Genomic DNA, 27,348 nt, shown 5'->3' with positions numbered 1-27,348 from the left:
CCCCAGGCCCAAGCCCCAGCCCGGGCTTGGCGGGGCCAGGCCGGGGGAGCCTCCACCGACCTTCAGGAGGGTTCATATAGTCATAGTTGAAGAGCATGGAGAAGTCCAGCTCTTCCTGGGGGCTGTCCCCTGGCTCGTGGCCCAAGGCGCCCTTTCCGTCGGGGTCTAGCTGCTGTTCCGCGGCTTCCATGGCGCGCAAGGAGACGGGAGGGCTGCGGAGCCGGGAGGAGGGCAGGCTCAGCTTTCTCTCGGGCCCTTCGCCGGGGCTGGCAAGGTGGCAGGAAGCGGGCGGAGAGGCAGGTGAAGTGGCGGGGGTCACTGTCCTCGTGGGGACGGCCGCCGCGGGGTCCGGGATGGCGCGCCGAGCTCAGCGGGTCTGGACGCGCCTGGAGAGCCGCCGAGCAGCCGCAGCACAGCGCAGCGCGAGCTTCCTGCTCGGGGAGGCACCTGTTGCAGCCCCGGGAGGGGGGAGGCGGGGACAGGGCGGCCAGGCCAGCGGGGGCGGGGCCGCCACCCAGGGACCCAGGGCGGGGAGGGAGGGGGAGGCGGGCGTCCCGGGCTAGCCAGCGCCCCGCAGGAAGGAGGCCGTCTGCCTGCTGCCCTGGTCTCCAGCTTAGCTACCGGCTGGGGGGCCACGGCAGGTCGCTGAGGCACAGCCGCTCTGGGAGGCCATGGCCTGCCACCCTGCAGGGGTGAGTGCTGCTGGCCTTGCCCCACCCAGAAGCTAGACAGGAAAGCTGCTGCCGCTTGTAGTTTTGCCCTAACTGACCAGCTGATCCTAGTCTTCCCCCTCTTTTCTTCCCCGAGGGGGCGGACCCGCACCCCGAGTGCCTCTGAGAGCCCACAGCTGTGGCGTGATCTGCATCTGGAGTGCAGTCACCTGCTTGCCCCTAACTCCATTTCCCAGGACCTGGGAAAGAATCACAGATACTCAAAGCACAGGCCCCATCTACACCTCTTGGCCAACCACCTATCGTGTGTGCCAGGTGCCAGAGGCGCAGCCCGAACGGGATGGGCTGTGGCCCAGGAGAAGCTCAGGTCCTGGTGCGGGACAGGCATGAAGGAGACCCAGGGGTGAGCAGAGATGGCCTCCTGTAGGGTGTCAGGGGAGAGCTCCCCAGGGGTGTGGCGTGGACTAGGGAGGCTTCAGAGACTTCTGTGGTCACAAAGGGTCTCCCTGGGGAGGGGACATTTGCAGGAACCTGGTTGATGGGAGGATGGGGGGGAGGGGAGACTGTTTCTGCAGCAGGAACCAAAAGCCAGCAAAAGCCAGCGGGAGCTCAGCGTGGTGCAGGCTGAGCAAGCGAGGAGGGCTGGGGCAGGTAACAAGCGCACCTGAACGCTTATGAAAAACAGATTCCCAGGCCCCCTCGCTGGGGACTCTGATTCCAGACATCTGGAGTAGAGGCTGGGGCGTGTGTATTTTTAAGCAAGCGCCCAAGGTGCATGTTACGAACCGGGACGTTTGGGGAACACCACATAAAAACACAGAGCCATCCCTTAATGAAACAATCCCAGGGCTCTGGGGCCAGTGAGCTGAAGTCAGAAGGCAGGCTCATGGGGGTAGAAAAGGTCAGAAGAGTGGCCTTCTACCCCGGCAGGACATTAGAACCACCTGAGGTGCTTTTATAAAAGCTTGTGCTCAGGGTTTCAATGCAAACCCAATGCATGAAAACATGGAAAAGTTGTTTTGGGTTTGTTTTTTTTTATGACCTCCGATGAATCGAACATGCAGCTGGCATTGAGAATCACCGGATTGGAAGAGAGTGGGTGGGAGAGATTTGGGGATTTGCTGAGCTTGACCTTGTGTGGGGAGTTGCCCCCACCGTTCCCCGTGACCCAGAAGCATGAAGAATACGCACTCTTTGGGGAGGGGAGGGGCATCTCTGCTCCATTAAGGGGTGTGTGCAAAGCTACCCTTCCTCGCTCAGTCCGCAGATATTTTTGGAGCACCTGCTCAGGGCCTGGCGCTGCTACAGGTCACAGGGACCCCGCCATCCGCAGGTCGCAGCTTCCGCCCAAAGGGGGCGGCACTGAGCAGGTTTCCCACACTGCACGTAGGCTGCTGGTTCCCAGCCCGGGCTGCACATTAGACTCACCTGGAGGGCGGTGAATGGCCTGGAGGGGCTGGGCCCCACCAGAGGCCGGTCATGATCAGAATGTCTAAGGCGAGGCCGGGGGTGAGCACCCCCTGTTTTAGACTCACACTCCACTCCAGGGGCCGGGGCCTGGCTCAGGCTCAGGACTCACCGAGTTTCAGGGTCTAGGGAAGCACTTTCTGGTTGGCAGACTGTAAAAAAAAAATCCTCTTCCTTGTTCCCTAATCATCAGCACAGCTATGCCGGGCGCATGCAACAAAGGGGTGGGTGGTAAGTTTAGGTGGGGGAGGGGAGGTAACGCAGGCAAGGACACTTGCGGCCGAGCATCGAGAAGACGGGTGCTGTCAGTCCCGACGCCAGGCCCCGAAACCTGGCCGGGGGTGCAGAACGAACCGGCCTGCCTGTGTGCGGTGCACCAGCAGAGAGCCCGGCATCATCCTCACGACGCCCCACCTCGCCTCCCCACCCATAATGATTACGTGCCTCCGCTCTAGTGGACCGGGTTGATACCGCCCACCTGGAATCATTCCCCCTTCACCCAAGAACAGCACTCAGGGTGCTCCTTTGGGAAACTACTCAGCCTACCTCGGTCCTACCTGAATACAGGTATCTGAGGAGCAGGCCCCCAGCCCCTGGCCCCACTCCCAGCGGCTGAGTCCTGAGGCCCCTTCCACTTGGCCCTGGAGGGACCCACCACCCGCAGCCCCGCCCTCCTTTTCCCCTACTGGCATAAAGCTCGTTTTTATCCACAGCCGGCACCTCTCCCCTGAAATCTGGGCTCAGAGGTCCCACTGTCCACCCCACATCTCCACACGGGTGTCCAACAGGCATCTCAAAGGGAACGTGTCCCCACCACACCTTGGCATCCTCTGAAACACGCCCCGCGTTCCCAGCTCAGGGACTGCCTGCACCTTCCTCTGGTTCTCCAGCCAAACCCCCGGGGGTAGCCCTGGACTCCTCTCCTCCCGGCCACGCGCAAACCCTCAGCAAACCCAGGCAGCTCCATCTTCAAAATGCAGCCCGAACCCAAGCATTTCTGCCCCACTTCACTGCCCTTCCTCCCGCCCCGGTGACCCCAAGTCCCCATCATCACCTGTCGCCTGGACGACCGCAGTGGTCCCCTCCCTGCTTCTGCCGCCATGGAACAGCCAGAGGGTCCTTTCCAAGCAGACGTCCCAGCATGCCTCTCTCTCGGCTGCCCATTGAGTGGGATCACGAACACCTGGCCTTCGGGGCCGCGGCCCCGCCCCTCGCTCCTCGGCACCACCTGGTCTCACTGCCCTCTGCCCTGGGAGCCTCCTTCCGCCCCGTTCTGTGTTGTGTTTGGTCTGCCTGTGATTTTTCTTAAAAACCTAAAGTGACGTTTTTTTTAAATTGAGAGATTTCATGTAAACATCCAAATGTCCAAAGTCTCCTTAAAAAAAACAGGAAGATCGGGCCACAGCGGATGGAGACCTGTCCTCTGGAGCTGAGTAGGGACCACCCCCTTCGGGTCCCCACCGACCCCGCCCAGCTGTCCCCTGCCTGTCCCCATGAGCGCGTGAGCGTGAGACCCTGGTCTCCAGGTTCTCGCCTCCTCCCACCTGGTTTTGTCTCTCCGTGCCATGCCCAGCATCACAGCACGGCCCCCTCTGCCCTGTGGGACTGACATTTAACAAGGGCACGCGGGCAGCCCACCCACCTCGGCCTGACACTGCTGTCCTTGCCTTTCATGAACCAGGAGATGCCACCACCCCGACCCCGGGGGGTCTGCACCCCCTCCTGAGTAAAAGGGTGGGTTAGTTAGGGCGTGCAGTGTTGGTGAGTGTCCATCCCCCGCCCCGACCCCCACAGCTCTGTCAACCATCCACCTTCTCGCTGTTCCCACTGCCACCCTTCCGTCAACCGGTCCGTTGCCCTGGATAACAGCACCCACAGCACCAAAGGGTCTGCCTCAGCCCCATCCTCTCCTTGTGCCATGGTGTTGGCCAACGCTAACATCTGCATCAGCTTCATCACCTTTGAACCAGGGAGGGACAAGAACAAGGGAGCGGACTCCATCCAGGCTCCCTTCAGCACAGCGACAGCCCCCGCCTGCCTCCCGCCCCCCGCCCCCCAAAAGCACATGGCATGTCCTCTGGCTTCTCGATCTTTCTTTCTCATCAAGACCTCACTGGGAGCCCTGGCTGGCGTAGCTCAGTGGATTGAATGCGGGCTACGAACTAAAGCATCGCAGGTTCGATTCCCAGTCAGGGCACATGCCTGGGTTGCAGGCCACGGCCCCTAGCAACCACACATTGATGTTTCTCTCTCTCTCTCTCTCTTTCTCCCTCCCTTCCCTCTCTAAAAATAAAAATAAATTTAAAAAAAAATTATCTTTACCATTTAAAAAAAAAAGACCTCACTGGGATTCCCTGAGCACGTGCATGGCTTCACACAGGAGTGTGTCTCCACTACTTTACAAAAAGACTCTTTACCGGATTTCCACACGCAGCAGAGCGTGTCTCATTGACACAGAGGATGGATTTTCCTCCGCAGCACCTGCCCGGAGCGCTGCAGCCAGAACACCCCCCCCAAACACCTCCGGGCGCACTGGGTCTCGGACAGAAGTCGACGGTCCGGAACCCACAGAGAGGACCCCAGAGAGTTGGAGGAAAACGGATTCATCCCCTTCGGGAAGGTCTCCCGAAGGTGATTAGGCTGAAGGAAGGTAACAACCTGAATCAAAAACAGTACAACAGGGAAAATGGCAGCTGAGATCGGCAGGCCCCTTTCTGTACACTGACAGCACCTCGGACATGCTCTGTGTCCCCCGCATGTGTCAGGGTCACTACGACCCCCGCGGAGGCACAGAGGAGGCTGCGGTGTTCTTTTTAAAAGTCACACGTGCCACCACCAACATGGTTTTGTCCCACAGAAATCTGATACTCATTACTGAGTCACATTGTTCCTGGGCTATTAGTGGAGGGTGGATTTGCTAAGAAACATTTCTGGACCAAGATGAAACGCGACAGAAAAGTCTCATGACTCCCAGCGATCGCGGAGGGTGCAGGGGAGCGGACGGGGGGAATCCAGGCCGGGCCGGGAGGAAGACACGTCCGCAGGGGTTCATTCCTGTAACGCACAGCATCAACTGCCTCTCCCCTTGGGCGTCAAAGGCGGGCGACATCCCTGCTGCAGAACCGCGGGGCTGGAGGGAACGCCTTTCGAGAACCCCGAAGGAGAACGCGCCGTGGACGAGGAGTAACCTGTTCCCTTCCTCCTCCTGCTCGGGGGTCCCGGCCACGGTCCCCCGCCTGGCCCTTGCAGCAGCCGCCCACCAGCATCCTGAGCATTCACGCTCGCCTGCCTAGTGGCTGTTCTCTGTCCGCTTCACGGCCAACACAACCCCCCCGAAGACTCACGAGACCACAGCCCTGCAGCCGGAAGTCCCCCCAGCGCCGCCCCCCTGCCCTGCGAGTGGACTTCCAACCGCTCACAAGGATCCTATCCTGCGTGAACCTGCCCGGGCATGTGTCCAGGACCTGGTCCCCTGTCCCGATCGCTACCCCCTTTGCGGTTCCGGCCACACGTCTTCTTGCTGGTCGCCCCTCGGGGCCTTCACACTCGCTGTTTCTTCTGCCTTGGATGCCCCACCCCAGACGTCTTACAGGCGGATGCCTCGCCAGTCCGAGGTCTATGAAAGAGACCTGACTTCAGACCGGAAGGGGCCATCCAGTCTGACGTCGCTGTCCCTGCCGCCGTGGGTTGAAATGAGCCCCTCCCCCGAGGGCAGGTTCAAGTCCTGACTAACCCCAGTGCGGGTGCACACGCTGGTATTTGGAAATAGGGCTTTTGCAGATGTGGTCAAGCTGAGCCGAGGCCACCAGACTCCAGGGGTCTGGGGGTCCTTAAGGGCGGGGGACACTCCTGCACACAGCAAGAAGGCTGAGTGACATGGGGACAGGGGACAGAGTGACGCAGTGACGAACCAAGGAACAGCCACAGGTTTGCAGGAGCCGCCAGAAGCTGCGAGAGACAAGGACCCTCGCCCGGCAGCGCCCGCAGGGCGAGTGCAAGTCCCTGCCCGGCTCTGCCGACACCTCGATGTCAGGCTCTCGGCCTCCAGAGCTGTGAGAGAAGACAGTTCCGCCGCTTCAAGCCCCCGCTTTGTGGTCATTTGTGATGGCAGCCACAGGAAGCGAGCACACCCACCCACCCACACACACACTCTCACACTCTCACACCCTCACACGCACATGCCGAGTCATCTGCAGCTCCTTTCCCCCGTTTGAGTCCCCTGCGTTTACCACCAGCTGCAAACACCACGGACGGTCCTGCGCTCACTCGCTGGGCGTCCGTCCGCCTCCCGAGGGCGAGGGCGAGGGCGGCCGGTCCGCCTGGCCCGGGAACTGCCACAGAGCAGATGCTCTCCAAGCGCTGATGAAAATGCAGGAAAGGTCCAGGAGCTTCCAAGAGGAGGCGAGAATGAGCCGGGCCCTGAAGAAAGGCGGGTAGAGGCGGGAGGGAGCCCCGGGTGGGAAGGCAGGCACGGGCCGGCCGAAGGGAACAGTGTGAACGGGGTGAACGGTGTGAACGGTGTGTGTGTGTGCGCGCTCAGGAGCGAGGCAGCCGGCACAGACCACCTCGGGATGGGGCATCCAGGCTGGAGACGGAGCCGCTGGAATGCCGGGCCTCAGGGGCACCAGATGGGCTCTGGCTGCCGAGAGAGGCTTTGGGGTGACGGGTCCCTGAATGGACAGAACTGAAAACGGGGGGCATGGGGGCTACCAGAAGTTACTGGGCGGCGGAGAGGCAGGGTGGAAGGCGGGCAGGCACCAACCCTCCCGCGCACTCCAAGCCCCGTGCACAGCACTGCTGGCTCCGTCAGGGGCTGCGGCCTCTTCTGCAGCCCAGCTCCTGCCGTCTTGCTGGGTGGTCCCGCGGCAGGAAACCAGAAAAAACGGGACCACGGAGCCCTTAAACACCAAGCTTCTGGCATCGGCCCGGGTCTGCTTCTGGCCTTGGAATGCCTTGACCACTCCCTTCTTGGTTTCCTCATCTCTAAGCAGGGATCCTGTTAAATACCAGCCTCCCAGGGTGGGGGGGGGGGTTGCGAGAACCCGCTGACGTCATATCTATAAAGTGCTTGGCCACGGCGCATGTGTCTCGTCAGGAAAACAGGTCACCTTATTGTCACAGGCGTTCGGCCCCTCAGGAGAGACGAGGGCGAGGCCTGGCCACGGGACCCTCCCTGGGCGGGGAGGGGACGCTGGCTGCCAGGCTGGTGTGAGGGTTAATGAGGTGGCACACAGAACGCCCTGAGGATGGGGCCTGGCATGCAGTCGGCACTCTCTCCGTCAGGGGTGGCCGCTGTCATGGTCCTGGTGGCTGTCTCTTGTGTTTGCCTTTGGGGGCTGATTCATTCCAGACCACGGTGGGGACGTGTGTGCCTGCCGGATGACCCACGAGGAATTCTGCTGCGGCCGCGGGCCCGAGGTGAGGGACGGTGGGAGCCAAAGGCCACTGTCATCGCCAGGAGGACATCTACGAGAATAAGCCCAAAGGGCGGCACGTGCTTCGGAGTGTATGCCCTTGGCCTTTGCGAGTCACGGCCCGTCCGCTCGTCCGCCCGTCCACGGAACAGAAACACGCGCCGAGCACCCACCCGCTGCACCCACCCGCTGCACCCAGGCGCGGTTCTAGGCCCTGGGGCCACAGAGCTGGACAGGGCCGAAGAGTGAGCAGTCGCCACCCGTGTGGCCAGGACAGGAAGCGGGCAGCACCGGGCAGGGGCCCCGGGAGCCCAGAGAAGGCCTCCGATAGGGACCTGCCTGGCTTCTCCGGGGGAAGATGCGAAACGCTCAGTCGTTTAGGCAACGAGAGCCGACCGATGAGAAAATGTACAAGAAGGCCCTTGGTAATTATTTTTTCAGGTGGGGTTTTCTGGGGGAGAGGGGGAGGGTAACTAGTGAATTAATGAATGGTAGAGCAATAGCGACGGCAATTATTTATTAAGTGGGTAGTTGGAGGGTCATATGGTTTGTTAAAAGATGGAAAATCTCCATAGATTGGCCAATAAGTGCTGCCACCCCCCACCCCCACCCCCAGGGCCTTTGCTGTCTTGGGACCCTGCCTGCAGTTCAGCAGATAAAGGGTTAAAGCCTGGCCCCATGAGGAGTACCCTATTCCTGCTGTTCCGATTGGCTGATAGCCATTGTCAAATATATTAACAATGAGCCCCGATGGGCGTGGCTCAGTTGCTCGGGCGTGGTCCCACAAAGCAAAAGGTCACCGGTTAGATTCCCGGTCAGGGCACATGTAGGGATGGCAGGTTCGGTCGCCCATCAGGGCACGTATGAGAGGCAACCGATTGATGCTTCTCTCTCCCATTGATGTTTCTCTCCCTCTCTCTCTCCCTCCCTTCCCCACTCTCTAAAGATAAATAAGTAAAGTCTTTTTTAAATTAAAAAAAATTAATAATTACTCCAGATAATATTGCTACCATTCTTTCATAGTGAGGAAACTGAGGCACGGGAATCAGAGTTTCTTGCACAAGGTGACACAGCTAGGGAATGGCAGAGCCAGGATTTGAACCTCTCACCCAGGTCTCCAGCCGTTGACCACCTGGGTGGAGAAATATGACCTAGAGCCCACTGGAGGCTCACCAGGATAGGAGGCCTGGCCCCTGTCCTCAGGAAAAAGTCTTTGGTAACAGTAGTCTCTTCGGAGTCCTGAGAAAAGAAGGAGAGACTGGAAAGGCTGCAAAGGGGGGGTGGGGGTCTCTGTTCTGTGCAAAAACTAGAAGCATTACTGGCCTCAGAACCTCCAGGCCACCTGGGGACTTCTCTCCCTCTGGGAGAAGAGGAAACACTGACCTTTCATTTCCCCGAGGCAAGACCAGGAATGCTCGCTGAATCACTCTGTGCTCAAGGCAACTCTGCCGCCGCCCCAGGTCACTCATCCTTAGTGCTGCTGCTGCCGCCGCCCCCCACTTCCCGCCACACTCCTTTCCTACCCTTCCAGGTACGCCAGGGAATGGCGTGGAGATGGGGAAGGAACCCAGGATCGAGGAGTGGGCCCCCTCCGTAGGCTCCGCTGTCGAGGGGTATTTTAAAAACTAGGGTAACGTTAGCGAGTCCCAGACTCAGCAGAGCATGTGGTCAGGGGCCTGGGTGCAAAGGGTGGCCCCAGCTCCTCTCTGCTGGGGAACCCTCGGCCAGGTCCTGCCCCTCTCTGTGCCTCGCTGCCCTCCTGTGTGCCCGAGACGAGGGTTCCACAGCTTATAGAGACGCTCGCCCACACAGTGGAGGACTTAATACTTACAAGCCCTTGGGCGTGCCGCTCCAAGCGCAGTACACGCAGTATACTCGAGCCCTCACCCCCAAGGACAGAGCAGGGCCCCCTGTGTGCCAGGCATTGTGCTGCTAAGGTGCTGGGTGACCCTGGGCAAGGCGGGTGCTCGCCGTCTGCTGTCCACGGTCCTCCATAGTCAGGCAACAACAGCATCTCACGGGTGTTAACCGCAGGCGAAGCCCAGACAGGCAGTTTGCGAGCACGATCTCATGGGATGCTTCTGACAACGCTATGAAGTCAGCACAATCACTGTTCCCTTTTGCTGATGGGGAAACTGAGGCAGGGCAGCCGTGGTCTCAGCCCAACCTGCGTCACCAGGAAGCCCCGGGAAGTGACAAAGGACCCGGAGAGGTTTTTAGTGCTACATCTCCTCAACAAAATTTCTGCGGCAAAATCCAGCATAAACCTAAGTTCCTGTTTTGCAACCTTAATAGGAATTGCAGCTAACGTCTATCGAGTGCTGACTATGAGCGCGATACTGTTTTAGGATCTTTGCATGTGTGACCTCACTGAGTCTCACAACAACCCTGTAAGGGAGTCATTATGAATGGACCCATCTCACAGCCGTAGACATCGAGGCACAGAGAGGTTAAGGCACTTGCCCAAGATCACACAGTGTGATGTGGCCAAACAGAAATTCTAATCCAGGCGGAAGGCAGAGAGTTCCCGTCTGGGAGTGAGCAGAGCTCACTCTGGATCTGTTTATTCGTGAAATACTTTCCATAACCCCACTTCAGATAAAACGGAACACACCTCTCTCAGAGAGCGTCAGTGTCTCCCAGGGCCGCGACCCAAAGCTGCACGGCAAGGTCAGTATTTTCCTGCCATGCAAATAGTTCTATTTGCTATTCATGGCCCCACCCATCTGCAGGCACACTCTGGCCGGCCCTGTGCTCACGTGCTGGTTGGATTTAAAGGGGCACTGGCTTTTCCCTCTGCAGGGCACGGTCGACGTGTCTCTCACGCCAGCTCTTTGCTGCCTGGAACTACATTCTATGCGCCCAGCTGCCTTGGTACACCAAGTGTGGTTCGCTGGGAACAATGTGGCGCCCTGTCTCCCACACGTGCACACACACGCTGGCACGCACGGACTCACAATCCCTGCCCACGGGAGCGTGGGCCGGAAGGGTAGGCAGCGCATGGGCACACGCAAGGTACACGGGCTTGGACACCCTGAGAGAAGGGCATGTTCATCAGCCTGGAGCAGAGGCGGAGCGGCTCCAATAAAATGGGAGGCTTGTATTAGGTCAGAGTCAAACGGAAGCCCGATCTCTCTCCCAAGCTCGCTTGCTCGCTTGCTCACTTTCTCTCTGTGTCTGTCCTTCCTTTCCACACAGAGCTGCTCTTGGCACTGGCTGTCCCTCCACCCCCGCCGCCACAGCATCAAACGCTCTGCCCGTAGGTATGGCAGTAAAAAGCCGATTCACGTCCTTAAGGTGTCTGTCACCTGTCTGAGAGCGTCGCTCTTCCAGGTGATGCCATATTAGTCATTTTTTTTTCCTGCCATTATGTCACGCGCTCGACCGCTTGCAGAGGGACAGGATAAACTGGTACAGTTCCGGCGTTGAGCGCGTTGGCAGGGTCTCACTTTCAAAAGTGCAACTCAGCTAAAAATACGTGTCACTGAGATCCGCTGTGGCAAAGCACGCCATTTACCTAACCCGAGGCATTCGGCCTCACTTTGGTTTAAAAAAAAAAAAGAAAGAAAAAAGAAAAAAAAAAGCCCTTCAGGTTTATTTACTGAAATTGTCATTTCTTCCCCCCCAGAACTTTAATCAGCCACGCAGAGCACAAAACCTACATTCAACTCTGATTTTATGACACCACGGCTGACTCCCTCCTACGCATATTTATTTCACTTAACTCTTGCAGCCCTGCCCTCCGCGGGCAGTGCCCCCGCCGCAGGCAGGGCCGGCCTCCCAAGAGCACATCACATGGCCTGCTTTCCACTCCTCAAGCCCGATGCTTTCGTGTGCAGCAGCCCCAGCCCCTCCACCGCCCCAGCCAGATGGGAGACGCTCATATCATATTCGTATATACGCGAAGCCCCTCCCCTCAGAACCAAGCAGTGTGATTCCAGGGCTAACTAAATCCGAGCGGAGGAAAAAAGAGGCAGAAACACGGACAGCAGAGTGTAATCAGACCGCAAAACAAACTGATGGTACCCTGCACTTTAAAGGGGTGGCTGGGGGGGGGGCTGTATCCACCAGGCACATCAAAAAACGGGGGGTGGGGGGTGGGGGGGGTGTTTAAATGTCCCAGAGCATCTGCTGCTGTAACTGCTGAAAAGCAAAGTCTTCACTACTTGGGCTATACAGTTAAAGATCAAGCCTGTCTTCCTAAAATGAAAAAAAGGAGCTAAATGATATAATAATAACTATTATTATTATTATTATTATCAACAATAATAATACAGCTGGATAGCAACTGCTGTCAAAAGCCGAGTGCTGAAATGGTTAAGCGGCCAGCGGGTGAGTGGCGAGAGACTCCGGTGTCCTGCGGAGGGGAAAATCCGGTGACAGCCTCGCCTAGGGAATCCCGCCGTGGGACGCTGCGCTGCGCTGCGCTGCCCCGGCTCCAGCCGCTCCTGGTCTCCCCTGCCCGGCAGGGGCGAAGGTGCCTCCCCTCCTGGCCACTCTACCTGTGCGCCCTGGGCCTCCCCGCGACTCAGCCAGGAGCCCAAAGCGCTGCCCGAGAGAAGGAGCAGAAGAGAGAAGGGTTGGGGGGTGGGAGGAGGAACCGGCCGAAGGAGAGGGAGGGCGAGGCGGTTACCTTGGTCCACAGACCCCATGATGCGGAGGGGATGGCAGTGCCCCAGCCTGAACGCAGCCTGTCTCTGCATCTGGAGGGGATGGGGGCTTGGCGCGCCGCGCGAGAGGAGCTCTGTGTTTGGAGACCAGGAGCCAAGGGGGCGCCGTCCTCTAAAGCATGCTCGCGGGGCTGCCCTGGCCGAGGAGCCTGCGAGCGAGCGGCCCGGGAGCTGCGCGCCTCACGCTCCCGGCTCCCGGCTCCGGCTCCGGCTCCGGCTCCCGGCGGCGCGTTGGAGGCGGCGCGGCTCGGCGCTCGGCTTACTCGAGAGGGAACGCGACTTCCTTCCCGGCGCTCCGTGTTTATAGGCTTTCAATGCAGTAAAATAACGGGATTCCCTCACTGTTTCCTCCTGTTTATCCAGCACCATGGAAACCACTGGATCCCGTCCATCTCCAAAACTAAGGGCTTTCCTGCAAACTTCACACTCAGGAATCCATGACGTCGCCTCCTCCGCGGCCAGCCAGCTCCGTGGCTCCCTCGGCCGCCAGCACAAGTCCCTGATTGTTCAGGAGAAAAGTCAGGGAGAGGGAGTGATGCGGGCGCCGGAGAGGAGAAGGGGGTGGGGGCGTGCGAGTGTCCAAGTCGGCCTTGCAGGAGCTCCAGGCGGCTGTTTGCAAGGACTGCCCCAGCCACCGCCCGCCCCAGCGAGCTGCAGCTTTCAATAAATCATGCCCAGACCCCCGAGCCCCCCGTTTTCCAAGCGGGCACCTCCCAGGGAAAGCTGCCTGGGGCTCACACCAACCAATGCCCCAGGTGGTTGGGCCTCTGGACACTGACCCGGGGGTCCATCCCCGTCCCGGGGGTGGGGGGGGGCCTCCAGCTGCCCTGATTTTTTGTATTCAGGGAGGGTGAAAGGAAGAAGAGGAGGGCGGGGGGGGGGGAATGGGGAGGTCGAGGGGGAGGAGGCAAAAGAAATAAATAACCGGTGCCTTGTGTCAACTCTGTGCCACTCCAAGATTTTTTTTTCTCAAAGAGTCTATTTTTAGGTTCATTTAGAAAACCTAAGGTTTCCAGTGATGCTCAGAGCCTCCAGCAATAATGAAATGGCCAAAGAGACACCGAAACCAGGCAACCCATGTGTTTACCCGTGGTCCGAATACACAGGGAAATAAAGGGGAGGGATGTCATGAACTTTGCGTGGTCTCCAAAATAAGGTCCGTGGGAGGCCACGCATGGCTCCCTTCAAGGGGCCGCAGACCCCAGAGGGCCGGTGGGAAGGGGGAGAGGCCCACGGCGGTCCAGAGGCTCTTTCTAAACTGTGCCTCCATCTGCCCCTGCGTTTGCGTGCAGGGTGGGAAAGTCGGGGCCCGTGGCAGATAGAGCCGGCTTTGAAAAGGACTATTTCAGATATTCTCGTTGAGCTCTGATAAAACTTTTGGTAGCATCGAAGCTGGTGACTCATCGGCAACTCCCCCCACCACCACACACACACACACACACGCGCACACACACACTTTTTCAGAGAGACTTGAACTTTAAGAGACACCCAGAGGAGCTGGCTCCATCTGTGGGGCCACTCTGAATTCCGTGCTTCGGCCCCCAGTAGCCTCGCTGGGCTCTCAGACTCTGTCCCACAAAGAGCGACTGGGAAAAGCCCCCCTCTCCTCACCCCAGGCCTTACCCGCCCGCCACACCTCGAAGGCTGGCTGGGCCAGCGGTGCAGCTTAGGCATCGCACTTCCCCCAAAGAGCAGCCTTATCTGCCCGCGCTCCGGGCTCTGGGCCTTGTACCTTGAATTCCTTGCAGCCATCTGCAAGCAGGGGCGGTGGGTCCCTGACCTTCCGAAAGGGACACCGAGGCTCGCTGGGGGCCGATGGCTGGCCTGTGGCTTTTCTCGGCGGATCTTCTCGGCAGACCCCGGGTGGCAGCCTGTGAGACTGTAGCGATCCCTCACAGGGAGCCTGTCCCGGGGACTCCATTCACGGAGGACTCTGTATCCCCTCATCAGGGCAGGGAACGCGCTGGCCGACCATCCCGGTTCGCCTGGAATTGAGGAGGTTCCCAGGCTACAGGACTTCAGTTTTAAGGCTGGGAAATTCTCGGGCAGGCTGGGACAAGTTGGTCATTCAAGGTATGAATGAAACTCGGCACTCTGCTGCTTTTCAGTGCTGCCAGCCTAGAACCACGGCGTTCTGAAGACGGCCTCGCTGCTTAGCAACGCTACGCAGAGCGCCCCCTAACTCAGCACCTACTGTGTGCCGGGCCCTGCGCCAGAGCCATCTATCAATTCCTGCTCTTGACCCCTACAGAGCAATACACACACGATGAGAGCGGCTTCCCTACGCTCCCCGGTGCGGTAGCCGCTAGCCACAGGTGGCCACCGTAATTTAAAATAAAATGCAAAAGTCAGTTCTTTGGCTGCCTGGGCCACATTTCGCCTGCTCGAAAGCCACCTGTGGCTTGTGGCTAGTGGCTACCGAGTAGGACAGTCAGACTAGAGTGTTTCCACCACTGTAGAAAGTTCTATCAGGCAGCCTGAGTTAGGGGACCTGAGAGGTAGGGTCAAGTACAGACTCTTCAATCGGGTTCTCGGCTCTGCCCCGGGATCACTTGCCCACTCTGTGAGATGGGTACACTGTCCGCGCCTTCCACTGAGCTGGCGGGACGGTGTGAAACCAAGAACAGCGAGGCACATAACGAAGGCTGGAGATGTATATTCAGATTTCAGAAGCTTCCCACACTCAAGGAGTGAGGAGTGACTCAGGCAGGATGAAGGCTGGCCCTGCGGTCCTTGCCCTTCACCTCCAGGCCTCCTTTGACGTAACGGTGGCCACATGCAGGGTGTGAAGCAGGTCTGTGCAAGATCTACTCCACGTCGCCCTCCTGCTGGGCTCCAGGCTGTGCTGCGAGCCCTGTTTACAGATGAGCAAACTGAGGCTCCGCGGGTTCGTGTCCACACAACCAGCTCGGACTCGAACTCAACTCTGTTTGGCAACAAAGCCCCGTGGCCTTGGTCCTGCTTCCCAGAGGCCTCCCTGGGAGCCGAGGTCTTGGAGGCCAGAAGCGAGGCAGGAAATGAGCACGCTGGGCCCTCCTCGGCCAGACTCATTATCGGGGATAATTTTAGACTCGGTCCCACCCAGGCTCAGGCCTGGGAGGCGAGTCCTGATCTCCGCAGGTGCCTGGCGCTGCCTGGAGGGGCCGCCTTTTGGAACTCAGTAGAATCAGCATTAAGCCACATTTTTTTTTATAGAGCCCACTCTTTGTCACAGTTAAGCATTTTTCCCTTTTAGAGCACATTAATGCTACGTACGGACTGGATCCGGGGGCGTCGCAGCTGAGTCACCTAATTTGCCCTTCTGGGCTGCAGCTTTCGGCGGCTCGGTTTAGCTGCTCGGTGCCTCAGACAATTTCTTTCCTCTCCCAGTGCCAGGGCAAGAAATATTTTGTCCTTTTGAACTGAACCACCCACTGTTTTTCACTTCTCTCGAGCACTCTCCCTTTTTTTTTTTTAAGGGATGCTCCAAGGGGGGCGGGTGGGGAGCTTCTGCCCACTCGATTAATTAGCCACGAAAAGTCCCGAAAATAGAGAGGCTCAGCTGGGGTGGGAGCCGGCCAGCAGCGGAGGAAACAGGGAGAGAGGAGCCAAATCAAAGCAAATAGGAGGCGTCAGGTGGCCCCGGCGAGGAAGGCCCCGGGGACACTGCGAGACATCTGGGCTGCAGGGGACCTTGAATCACCGGGGAGGTTTTTATTAGAGCCTCTCCCTGCCAGTGGCCTCGGAAATGGGAAACGCAGGCATTTCTGCTGAGACACCCTGCGCGCCGCCGCGGCCCGCACGGCGCAGGTGCTGGTTCGACACCGGGAGTGCTGGGAAGGGCTCGGGCGGCGCTGAGGAGGGTGGGTCCTCCGGCTGCACTGGTATGGTAACCCAGGTGTCGCCTCCACCTGCTGGTCACCCCGACCGCCACCCCTTTTCCTGGCTGGCAGGCAGGCAGGCAGCAGCGGAGGATGGTTCCGGTCGTCCACGTGTCTCGAACACAGAACCTGAGACAGACATAGGTGGATGCGAACCGGAAATGGGAGATTGGCAGGCATCCCTTGGAGACGTTGCAGGTTCGGGTCCAGACCACCACCATTAGGGCAAGTATCATGATAAAGTGGGTTGTGATCTCTTTGCTGGCAGAGAGTCTTGACCTTCAGTTTGTTAAAAAGCAAGCCATATCTGTGGAGTACAACGAAGCAAAGCGCAGTGAAAGAGGCATCCTGTCTCAGTATTGCTCCATCCGTCACCATGGGCATTCACTGGGCACTCGCTGTGTGGCAGGCATGGACTCACTGCACCCTCTCAATAACCCTGTGATGATCACTTTACAGAGAAGGAAACGGCAGCACAGAGAGGTTATGCAGCTTGCCCCGGGTTGCACAGCCAGTAGGTAGCAGAGGTGGGAATTGAACCCTGGCCACCTGGCTCGAGAGCCCATGTCCTTACCCACTAGGCTATACTGCCTCTCATGTGCCATCTCCATCACTTTAGGAAGCTCCCCATCAAATATGTGTTCATTTCCCAGCTTATTCCACACACCCTGCTCTGGCTGAGCGGCAAAAATTAGGTGGGGACTGTAGAAGACATCAGCCCTGCCTTCTGCCTGGTTAAGGGGGCCACCCGAGTGCCGCGGGAGCAGCAGTGAGTGACAGCAGCAGCAGAGCAGTGTGAGGGGACCCCGAGCGCCGGAGACGCGACAGAGGGTGGCCTGTGGGGTCTGGTGAGCTGCCCCAGCCAGGAACCGGCCTAGGCTCTGTCCTCCCTTCCGGCAGCCATCTTCCCTCCTAAAAATCTCTTAAACCTGCCCCCCTCTCTGCCTCCCTACCAGACCAGCCTCGCCAGGACAACCCCCCACCGCCACCACTGCCGCCATCTCCCGCCTGGGAACACCGTGACTGCCCCGCTGCTTTCCCAGCTTCTGTCCTGCGCACCCCCAACGCAGGTCCACTCTGCCCCTCGTGGTCTTCCCTGAACTCCAGAGTGTAAGGGGGGCATCGGGTCATGTCCTTCCCCCTGCTTAAAGTCCTCCGTGGGGTTATGACAGCCTTCGGAATCAAGTCCACAAGCCCAGACGGGACCTGCGAAGACCTACCGAGTCTACCCCGCCCCTTCCGGCCTCCTCCCTCCCCTCTCACGCCTGGAGCTCCATGCTCCTGCCCTCCAGAAATCCTCGGAGCCCCCCAATTCTGTGTCCTCCCTCCGTGCCGGGCCTTCCCCCGGCCGCTTTCTCTCTCTTTGCCCATCCCCTCTCCTCTGGCTCCAGGTCTGGCCTGGGATAATGCTTCTTCGAGGAAGCCTCAGCCTCTCCATGGATAAAATGGAGTTACACTTACCTCTTAGGGAGACATGAAGATCAGGTGACACTGGCTAATCAAGCCCTAATGCAGTGCCTGGTACACAGTAAGCACTCAATAATGGTACCCAAATGGCTAGCAGCCTGCCTCTACATACAGCAGTCATGCAAGTACCCAGATCAACCAAAGGTGCCAGTTCAGAGGTTTCCCACCCCTCTCAGATAAAATTCAAATGCCATGACTGTCATAGCCGGCCTGGGCGTTCCTGCTCTTGCGTGGCCCCTCCCACTCCCTGCGACACTAGCGTGTTGTTGAACGGCGCGACTTCTGAGGCTTTTTCCTTGCTTTTTGGGATCACTTGCTCTGGGGTGGTCCCCACAGCTGCCATGCTGTGGGAACACTCCAGCAGCCCTTGGAGAGGTCCCCATGGAGAGGAAGTGAGCCCCCCCCCACCAGCCAGTCTTCAGGTGCTGCAGCCACACCCCCCAGTTAGGGCGATCCTGACCCACAGACCCCGGGAGACAATACACACTGCTCCTTTCAGGCCTGCAGTTCGGAGGGAAGAGCAGGTAACACCACGGCCTCCGAGACCCAGCCCTGCCCGCCTGTCCGACCTCATCTCCCTCCCTTTCCCATTTCCTCCCCAGCTCCAGCCTCACTGCCCTTCCCTGTCCTTGGTCCCACCTCGTGGCCTGTGACCTTCCTTCCCCCTTTGTCCCATGACCTCTCATGGCTGGCTTCTTTCATCCTCTTGACCTTAATTCAGACGTCATCCTCAGAAAGTGTCCTCCCATGACCCGCATCTCCAAAACAGGCTTCTGTGCCCGGAAGCTGAACCTCGCCCCGCAAAGCTCAGTTGCAACAGCCTGTGGTATTTCCGTGTATTTCCGTGTACCATTCACCACCACAAATACACTACATGTGCATTATATGTCTCCCCTGCCTCCCGACTAAAATATAAACTCCACCAGGGCAGGAACTTTGCTTCATCCATGGCTGCGTTCTCGACACCTAAGGTGATGCCTGGCGTATGGCTGGACCTCGGAAACGTTTGCTGAACGAATAACAGACCATGAAATTGTCTCATCTGTTTGTGGACTCGGTTCTGACTCATCTCCCCACTAGACTAGGAAAATGGGGCATGCCTGTCTCCCTCGGGGTTTGCAGTGATGTCTGGAAGCGGTGGGTACTCAGAAAACAACCCTATCAAATGTGCACCGAGGGGAGATTCCGTGTCAGGCTCTCCCAAGCCCTCGGCATGTACTAGCTCATTTGGTCCTCACGGCAACTCTGTGGGGGAAGGCTACTGTCGTCCCCATTTTGTAGGTGAGGAAACTGAGGCACAGGGAGAGACCCCCGAGTCACCAAATGGGAAGTGGCAGGCAGAGCGTGCACTTGAACGGTGGCCGCCTGGCTCCCAGGTCCTCCCGTTTGTCCAGGTAGCGATGGCAGGCGGGCACGGCGGCCCGGGACCCTCACCCTGTCCCGGGGCCGAGGCGGTGGACGGGACGCTCAGCTGGGGTTGCCCCGGGAGAAGGAACGGGGCGATGGCCAGGCAGCTGGAGAGGATTCCCTGTCTCCGAGAGATGGAAAGGCTCACCTCATCGGGAAAAACTCCCCGTTCCGTGGTTGTGGCAGAGAGCGAGGTGTCTCCCCGGCCTGGTTCATGTCAAAATACATTGTCTTGCTTTTAATAGCCTCCCTGATCGGCTCTTGGAGGTTCTTACGACTGCCTGTTCCCAAAATAATACCCAGCACTGCTTTTTCCAACTCAGAAGTGCTGAATGTTGCTACCTCCCAATCAGCCGCTGGCGGCCACCGAGAGCCCTGGTGATCCCAGGGCCCCCCAAGCCGGAGTGTGACCCCGCGGGGAGGTTTCCAAGGCTTTTGGAGAGAGCCCCCGACGCTCCCTGCCAGCTGACGGGGCTGCCGACAGTGAGTTTCCAGAGAGTCCTGCCCCTCGGAGGGGCTTCCCCGCTGCTCCGTGCTGCCTGCCGGCCTGGGGTGTGCCCGGAGGCCCTCGGCGGCGGCCCTCCGCGTGCCCCCGGCCCTCGGAGACGGGGGAGGTTTTCCTAGAAGCTGGAGTGCTGACGTGGAGGGAGAGGGAATTGGCTTTCGGCTCTTGGAGCTGCACCCGGCTTGCTTGGCTTGCCTTCCTCCTCCTGTGGGCAGCAGGGGAGAGAAGCGGGGAGCAGACGCGGTTTATCTCCTGTGCACTCTTCCGAGAGCTAAGCTCGAAACAGTCAGGCCTTCTTCTTTCCCCTCGCCCGAGGACCTGCTCACTGATTTTAGAGGGAGGGGGAGGGAGGGAGGGAGAGGGAGAGAAACATCCATGGGAGAGAGAAACATGGATCTGCTGACTCTGACACGCGCCCTGTCTGGGGAGCCGAACTGGCAACCCCAGGTATGTGGCCTGACCGGAGATCGAACCCACAACCTTTTGGTTCACGGGACAACATTCCAACCCACTGAGCTGCAGCAGCAGCAGCAGCAGCAGCTAAGGCCAAACCTTCTGCTGTTGAAAGGAGAACTGGGGTGCCTATGACTAGAATTTTTCTCCTCGTATTTTAAAAACCAAATGGGCTATCTTGTTGCTTTGTTTGTTCATTCAACAAACACCGCCGAGTACCTGCAGTATTCTGGGCGCTGGGATGCAGCCGCGGGTAACAAAGATGGCAGGCTGCCCTCGCCGGGCTTACCGTCCAGTGCGGGAGATGGAGAGCGAGCGCGCAGGCGCAGACGACACCGCTGAGTGGCAGCGTGTGCCAGCAGAAGGACGAAGTGGAGGGGCAGGAGCCCGCTGCAGCCAGGGTGCTCAGGGAAGGCTTCCCTGAGGAGGTGACACTGAGCGGGGCTCAAGGAGGTATGAGCACCGGCTCTGCGGGCAGCAGGGGAAATGCATTCAAAGCAGAGGGAACAGCACGTGCAAAGGCCCCGAGGAAGTTTCCTCTATGGTAGTGAGCCCACTGTCACTGCAAATAGTCATTCCTCCACGCGTCTGACAGATGTTCTGCCACGTGGCCCTGAACGTGCTGCCGGCGGGGCCCAGTGGGAAGACCATTCAGACAGTGCACGTCTGCAGGGAGCGAGCATCTGGGGGGGCGAGAGAGGTCAACGTGCAATACAAAGCAAGACTCCTGGGCTACAGCGGAAGAGGCTCAGGGGCCCCCAGACACATGGGAGGGCGACACAGCCTGGCCAGGGGCCTTAGGGACAGTGTTACCTAAACGGCATCAATAATAATAGTTGCCGAAAGGTACTGAGTGCTTATATGTTGCCCTATTACAAATGTTTGACGGTATTAATGCAACGAATCCTCGTAACCTTTAAAAGAAGTTCACATTTTTTCCCTTTACGAAGATAACAAAAGCAGTTAAAACACTTGTTCCCAGGTCACATGGTGGAAGAGCCTGGAATCAAACCCTTAAAGAGACAGGACATGCTTCTCCACTTCCCCATCTCCTCTTCCTGCTACGATGGGGACTCGATGGTTGGAGCACAAGCAGCCACTTTGGGCCACAAGACAGAAACCGTGTTAATGAAGACAAAGCTGTCAGGTAAACAGACATAGGTCCCTGAGGATCCTGGGGCCTCTGTATCAACCCTTGATCTCCCACCCAGGTCTTCTGTAAAAGAAAAAAATGATGATCTAACTTGTTTAAGCCACTGCTTTTTGTGTATCTTTAGTACAACAGCTAAACTCATGCCCTAACCAATACGGATGTTAAGAGGACGAGGACATCAGGTACAGAGACCGTGAGCAGCACGATCTGATACACACTCAGAAAGACGACCAGCCGTCGGTGGGGCTGGGATTCAGGCTCCAGAGCCAGCTGGCCGGGCGACAAATCCCAGCTCCACCCCTGCCTCCTATCATGACCTTAGGCAAGTTACCTAACCTCTCTGTATCTCAGTTTCTTCTTCTGCACCCTGGGGGTAACCGTGCCTGGCTGGACAGCTGTTCTGGGGAGTTAGCACACATGGGGGTGCTTACAATAGCCCCTGGCCTGTATTAGGGCGCCTGAGGCTGTGTGAGAACAGCAGTGAGGGGACACCCCTCACCCTCACCCTCACCTGAGCCATTTGGTTTTGAGGAAGAACACCCTGGATGCTCCCCCTCCCAGCAGGCACAGGTGGGTGCCTGGGAGCCCCGGGAAGGTGCCTGGAGTCAGCTCCGGGCCCTCTGTCGGCCAACGAGGGAGAACACCCGGATGGGGCAGTGACCCGGAGGGCTGGATCTGGAGCTAGGTGTGGACCAGGACCCCCCGTCCCCCGCACAGAAACCCACCTCAGCGCACAGCCCAGCCCAGGAAGCCGTGCCCCGGAGCCCCACGTGGGGCCCGGGCAGGCCCTCCCCTCCAGTGGGCCCCTTAGAAGATAAGAAACCCAAGCTTCCTGAGGATGTGCTCTGAACCCTCCCGCTGGCTCCTCTGGGCTTGTCAAAATATTTCTTCGCGGAGCCATCCCTGTTTTTCCATTAATAAAAGTATTTTTGGGCTCCTGGCAACAATAAGGGAGTGTTACAAAAGAGGTCTGCCTTCCAAGGTAAACACGGCTCCTCCCGGCCCTGGGCCACGAAGTGGGGAGAGCCGTTGCTCTTCTTCTGGGGCCCCGTGTGCCCTGAGCCCTGACCGGGGACGGGGGGCAGGCTCCGGGCTGCCCACCTCTGCGAGGGGGACAGAGAGAGGGCAGTGCCGCTGCTGTTCAGGACCCCTGGGCTCTCCTGGTTCGAGACAAGCATGTCCATCCTGCCTCCAGTCGGTCGGTCAGCTGGCTGGCATGCACTCGCTGAGGTCCCGCTCTGGGCCCAGCTCCACGCAGGCCAAAAAGACGGTCTCTGGCCTTGAGGGGCACAGGTTTGCAGGGTGCCAGAGCAGAAGCAGGGAGACCCGCCGGTGCCATGGGGACAGGGGAGGGCGGAGAGGAGAGGCGTGCCTACGGCGCAGTGGGGAAGGCTATGGGCTCTGCGTCCCAATTCAGCGCCACCCCTTACTGCCCACCGCGCCTTGGGCAGTGGCTCAACCTTTCAGGGACTCGGCTCCTCACCTGCAAGTGGGGACACCGTGGATGTCAACATAAGGACCGTGTTTAGGAGAGAACACTGCGCAGTGCAGAAGCATTGACTATTAAATAGTTGTTAAAGCAGCCGGTACGTGCTCCTCCCCACGTGGGCCTCTCCTCGGGGCTGCTTGAGCATCCTCATGCCATGGCCGCTGGCTTCCCTCGGAGTGAGGGAGTGAAGAGAAAGAGCTAAGTGGAACCCAAGGCTGTGGCCCATCACGGAAGCCACTTCTGTCACTTCCATCACCTCCCTGGATAAGTCCACCCCACACTCAAGGGCAAAGGAATTGGACTCCACCTTTGCCTTTTGAAGGGCAGTGTGTCAGAGCACGCACACACACACACACACACACACAACAGTTTAAAATCCCGACAGTGACTAAACAGACGCCCTAAGCGAACCAGAAGGGCCTCATACTAGTCCCCTAGACCGAAAGAGAACGTGGCCATATTCCGTTTACATGAAACGCTGGAACACTCCAAACTAGCCTGGAAGACAGCGACCAGGCCAACAGTGGGCTGGGTGAAGGACGGGAGGTCAAGGGCAAAAGGCAGCGAAGAGGCTCTGCATTTCGGCGGGACTGGTGGTCAAAGCTGACTGAGCTGTGCGCTCAAAATGTGCATTTCATTACATGTAAATTACAACTTAGCGAAGTTGACTGTAAACAATACCAGCTTCCTGACTCAGGGTACTAACTGTTCCTACCGTCTCTCTGGTCTAGGTCAGGGGTTGACAAACTATTACCAAATCTGGCCCATTGCCTGTTTTTTTATAAATAAAGTTTTATTGGAACGTCGCCACGCACATTTGTTTACGGAGCATCTGAGGCTGCTTTTGTGATACAACGGCAGGGGTACCACGGAGCTGCGACAGAGGCCTCGCAGCCTGCAGAGCTGAAAGCATCGACCCTCGGGCCCTTTTCAAAGTATGTGGATCCTAGCTCTAGAGAAAAACTAAGAGCTTCACACTACTTTAGATGTATCCACCTTCAGGGCTAAATGGACCCAAAGTCTCGGTTTTTTCCCCCCAAACTGCTGCAGCCCCCAACTCATGTGTATGCATGACAGTCTCTCCTGGCAGCAGGCAGATGCACATGATTCCTCCACTTGCCGCATTTGGGAACCACTTGACGTTTCTTTAGAGGAACTTGCCCCTCGTGCGGGCCACCCTTTGGTGTCTGGAAGCCTGGGCTGGTGAATCCAGAAGAGAGTCCGCAAACAGAACTCTGGGAAAGCGATTGCGTTCCATAAATTACATTTATCTATGTCCTCCCTTCCTCCCTCCTTCTTTCCCACTCCCCTGAAAACATTTTCTTTTCACTTAGAATTGGGGTTTTTTTGTCATTTGCAGTATCTCCTATTCCACCCATTGGCACCCTAAATCTGGAAACACTGTCCCATTTGCTGGGAGCAGCCACCTCACTACCGTGAAGAAAGATAAGGATAAACCAAGGGAAATGCAGAGAAATGGAACCAGTGCCTTGATCACACAATTCCTGAAAGCCACCATACCACTGAAGCACCTGATAGTGAAATGATACCCTTCCTTAAGGTGTCAGCCAGTTGGAGTCAGGTTTTGCATGACTTGCAGCCACGAGTTTCCTAAGGGACACACTCAGTTTCCTTGTGTGTGGCACAGAGGTGATCACGCTCAGGCAGCAGCTGTGAGGAAGAGAGACCAGCCATGCAAAGGCCCCAGCCCAGAGCCGGCAGAGGAGGGAAGGGGCTCTGCCCGTGGTGCACTTCACTTTTCTGCCTTTTCTTCTCCTCCCTTCCAGAGGGCTCCATGCAGCAGAGGCCGGGGGCCATGTCACGTCTCACTTCTACCGGGTAGGATGGAACCCTCCACGTGTTGTGGTCACTGGTCCCTCAGATGACATCAAGAGTGGCATCGTAAGGGCGGGCCGGGGGACAACCAGAGCTGGCACTTCACCTGGACCCAGGGTACTGAAGACTCCTACTCTTCCCTCTTGGGCTGTCCCCTTGGAGGGGCTGCACCCCCAGCTTACAGTTGGGTCCTGTGGAGACGAGATGGCAGGCTCGCGGTCTGTTGCTGTGAACGGCTAGAAATTGCTGTCCCTGGAAGCAGACTCGGAAAGCAGCTTCTCCTCAAGACTTTCTTTTCGTGCCACCCGCCAAGCATCTTGATTCACCTTGGCCGTAGCGGCAGTAAAGTTGGTGATAAGGAAGAGAACAATCTTGAGACATTCATTTCCAGTCCCGAGTGGAGCTTTATGTTGTGGGAGTGTCATAAATCTACGGTGGGCTTTGCCATCTGACGGTGGAACGCTGGACGCCACCCGCCCTTGCATGGGGACTCCACACTAACACGTGAGGACTACCCCTCCACCAGATCCTGTACACAATAATGAAGAAACACGTGACCACACACCAAAAATTCCAAGTACAGGAAAAAGGTGAACACCTTGAACAAGGACCCATGGTGGGAAAACTCAGCAAAATGCCCTTTGCTACTAAGAGTCATTGGTATTGTCAGGGACAGGACCACAGACGTCATCAGAAAGCAGATTCTCCAAAAGACCGGTGACACTGAGGTTCTCAGGAATCAAAGAGAAATATGACTCTGTGCTTCATATGCCATTTGATAAAATACAATGTGGCCCTGGCTGGTGTGGCTCAGAGGATTGAGTGCTGGCCTGCAAACCAAAGGGTGACTGGTTCGATTCCCAGTCAGGGCACATGCCTGGGTTGCGGGCCAGGTCCCTAGTAGGGGGAGTGTGAGAGGCAACCACACATTGATACTTCTCTCCCTCCATTCTCCTCTCTATAAATAAACAAACAGAACCTTAAAATAAAATAAAATAAAATAAAATAAAATAAAATAAACATATTACTAAAAAAAGAAAAAATACAATTTGTACTTCATAATCCCTTCACCTTTCTTACAAAACAGTCATGCAGATGTGAGGCATTGGGAGCATAGTCAATAATTAGTGATAACTACTGGTGGTGCCAGACGGCTGCTAGAAATATCGGGGGACCACTTTATGAAGTCTATGATTATCTAACCACGATGCCATGCACCTGAAACTAACACAAAATAATATTGAATGCCAACTGCAATTGAAATATAAAATTTAAAAAGATAAAATAAATGTTTAAAAACGCAATCTGGTTTTTGTCCTGCCTATGTCACCTATGGAGATAATAATAAAACGTCTTCATATGCAGATAAAAGGGGGGGGAGGGAATGGGAGCAGGAGAGGAAGAGGGGCGAAGAGAAAGAGAGCGAGAGAGGATGTCACGTGGTCAAGGCCTAAGCCAATCAGCACATGGGATTCCCCCTGAGCACCGTGATTGGCTCCAGGATGAGCCCAGGCCCGAGTCAGAGCTAGGGTGAAACAAGAAGCCTTCGGCTGGGCCCTGGGCCGACGGACTCTTCGCTGCTGGAAATGGAAGTGGGAGGATGTGGCCACAACGGGAGGGGCAAGCTGGGGTAGAGTCGGTGGGGCGAAAGCAGAGCCCAGAGGGTGAGAGAGAACCCCTGAGGTCTGAACCCCTGAATCCAAGTAAGCCTGCAGTCCATCCCCCGGGACTTTCAATGATAAATTCCGTCTCTTTACTGTGATCAGTTTGTCAGGTAGGTTGCATGGGGTAAATTTGCCTCTCAGAGAAACTGAGCACGTTGTTAGGGTACGTATGTCCCAAACAGTGCGTAGAACACACTTAAACTAAAAAAAAAAAAAAAAAATGATGGTCCTTAAACTGAAATGCAAAGGGAAGTGGTTGTCCTGGGCTCTACGCGGCCGCCCTGCCAGTCCGGGCCAGGCTTCAGATTCCCGGAACCCAGGAGTGTCTTAACGGATGCCCAGCCCCAGCCCCTCCCTCGGGCGCAGAGGCACCCACGGCCGCCTCCCTCGCAGACCAGCCCCACGGCCACTCCTTGCCCGCCTTCGGATGGCGCTTTCTCCACTCAGCAAGGACGCCGCCCGTGGAGGTGAAGACCTACCGCTGACCCCCCCATCTGGACACGCCTGCTCTAGAGCAAAGGCGCTGTTGTAGGAGACAGGCCCACGACAGTCCTCAGAGGAGTAAACTGAGGCCCCGAGGCTTTGCCACTCACACGGGGTCCGGCGGCTTAGTCAGCAGTGAAGCATGGGAAGACCAAGGCCAGGTTCTAGGAATTCCACTTCCAAGCAGGAGGGGGCCGAGGGGAGGGGCTGGCCGCCTCTGGAGAGGAGCGGGAGGCCTGGGGACATCTGAGTCACAGGGGCTGGGATCAGCTGGAAAGCCTGCGGGCCCTGTCCCCGAGGGATGGCGAGGGCCTGGCCACAGGGGAAGGGAAGGACACTGGGCAAGTTGTCCCCGGTCAGTCGGGGAACAGAGGAAGCCACTGGGGCCCCGTGGGGGGCAGGGGCAGGGGCCCTCTCCCAGGTCCTCTCCTCAAGGGCTCCTCACTTTCAGCTTCAGTTTTGTTCCTTCCCTGCGTGCCCCGCCCCCCCGCCGCCCCCTGTTGTTACCACTTAAAATAAATAAATAAATAAAGCAAACCAACAAAGCAAACATCTGGAAAGCTTTGTGGAAAACGGACCCACCCTCCCCGGAGTCAGAGCGCAGATGCCCGTGGGATTCACAACTGGCCCCCAAATGCTCCCCGGGGAGAGGCACCAGCCCCTCTGTTCTCCTCCCAAAGCCCTGTCTTCGCCCGGGGTCGCGTCCTTCCGAAATCACTGCCACCTCTGGGGGGTGGCTCCCAGCTCCCAGCCCCGGCCGAGAACCCAGCAGGCTCGTGGGCTCCCTGTCTCGTGCCCAGCACATCCTC

At 57.8% G+C, this 27,348-nt stretch overlaps 1 protein-coding gene across 4 annotated transcripts in view; it reads right to left on the bottom strand.

Annotated features, from left to right (window-relative positions):
- NFATC2 (nuclear factor of activated T cells 2) overlaps positions 1-12,429 on the bottom strand; it is a 136,091-nt gene extending 123,662 nt beyond the window's left edge. For 2 of the 4 annotated variants that reach the window (XM_045833436.1, XM_045833435.1), the window contains exon 1: positions 61-443. In XM_045833436.1, coding sequence (XP_045689392.1) covers positions 61-190 — 130 coding nt within the window. In that variant the 5' untranslated portion in view covers positions 191-443. Of the gene's footprint in view, positions 1-60; positions 444-12,185 lie in introns of those variants that run through there. The other 2 variants (XM_045833437.1, XM_045833439.1) reach the window with 2 other exon arrangements.
- Between the last annotated feature and the right edge of the window lie 14,919 nt (positions 12,430-27,348).

Source organism: Phyllostomus hastatus, unplaced genomic scaffold, assembly GCF_019186645.2.
Source record: "Phyllostomus hastatus isolate PE091 unplaced genomic scaffold, TTU_PhHast_1.1 phas_contig_17, whole genome shotgun sequence".
Classification (NCBI taxonomy): Eukaryota; Metazoa; Chordata; class Mammalia; order Chiroptera; family Phyllostomidae; genus Phyllostomus; species Phyllostomus hastatus.
The sequence above is the reverse complement of the archived record's forward strand: the minus strand, read 5'-3'. Positions and strand labels throughout refer to the sequence as shown.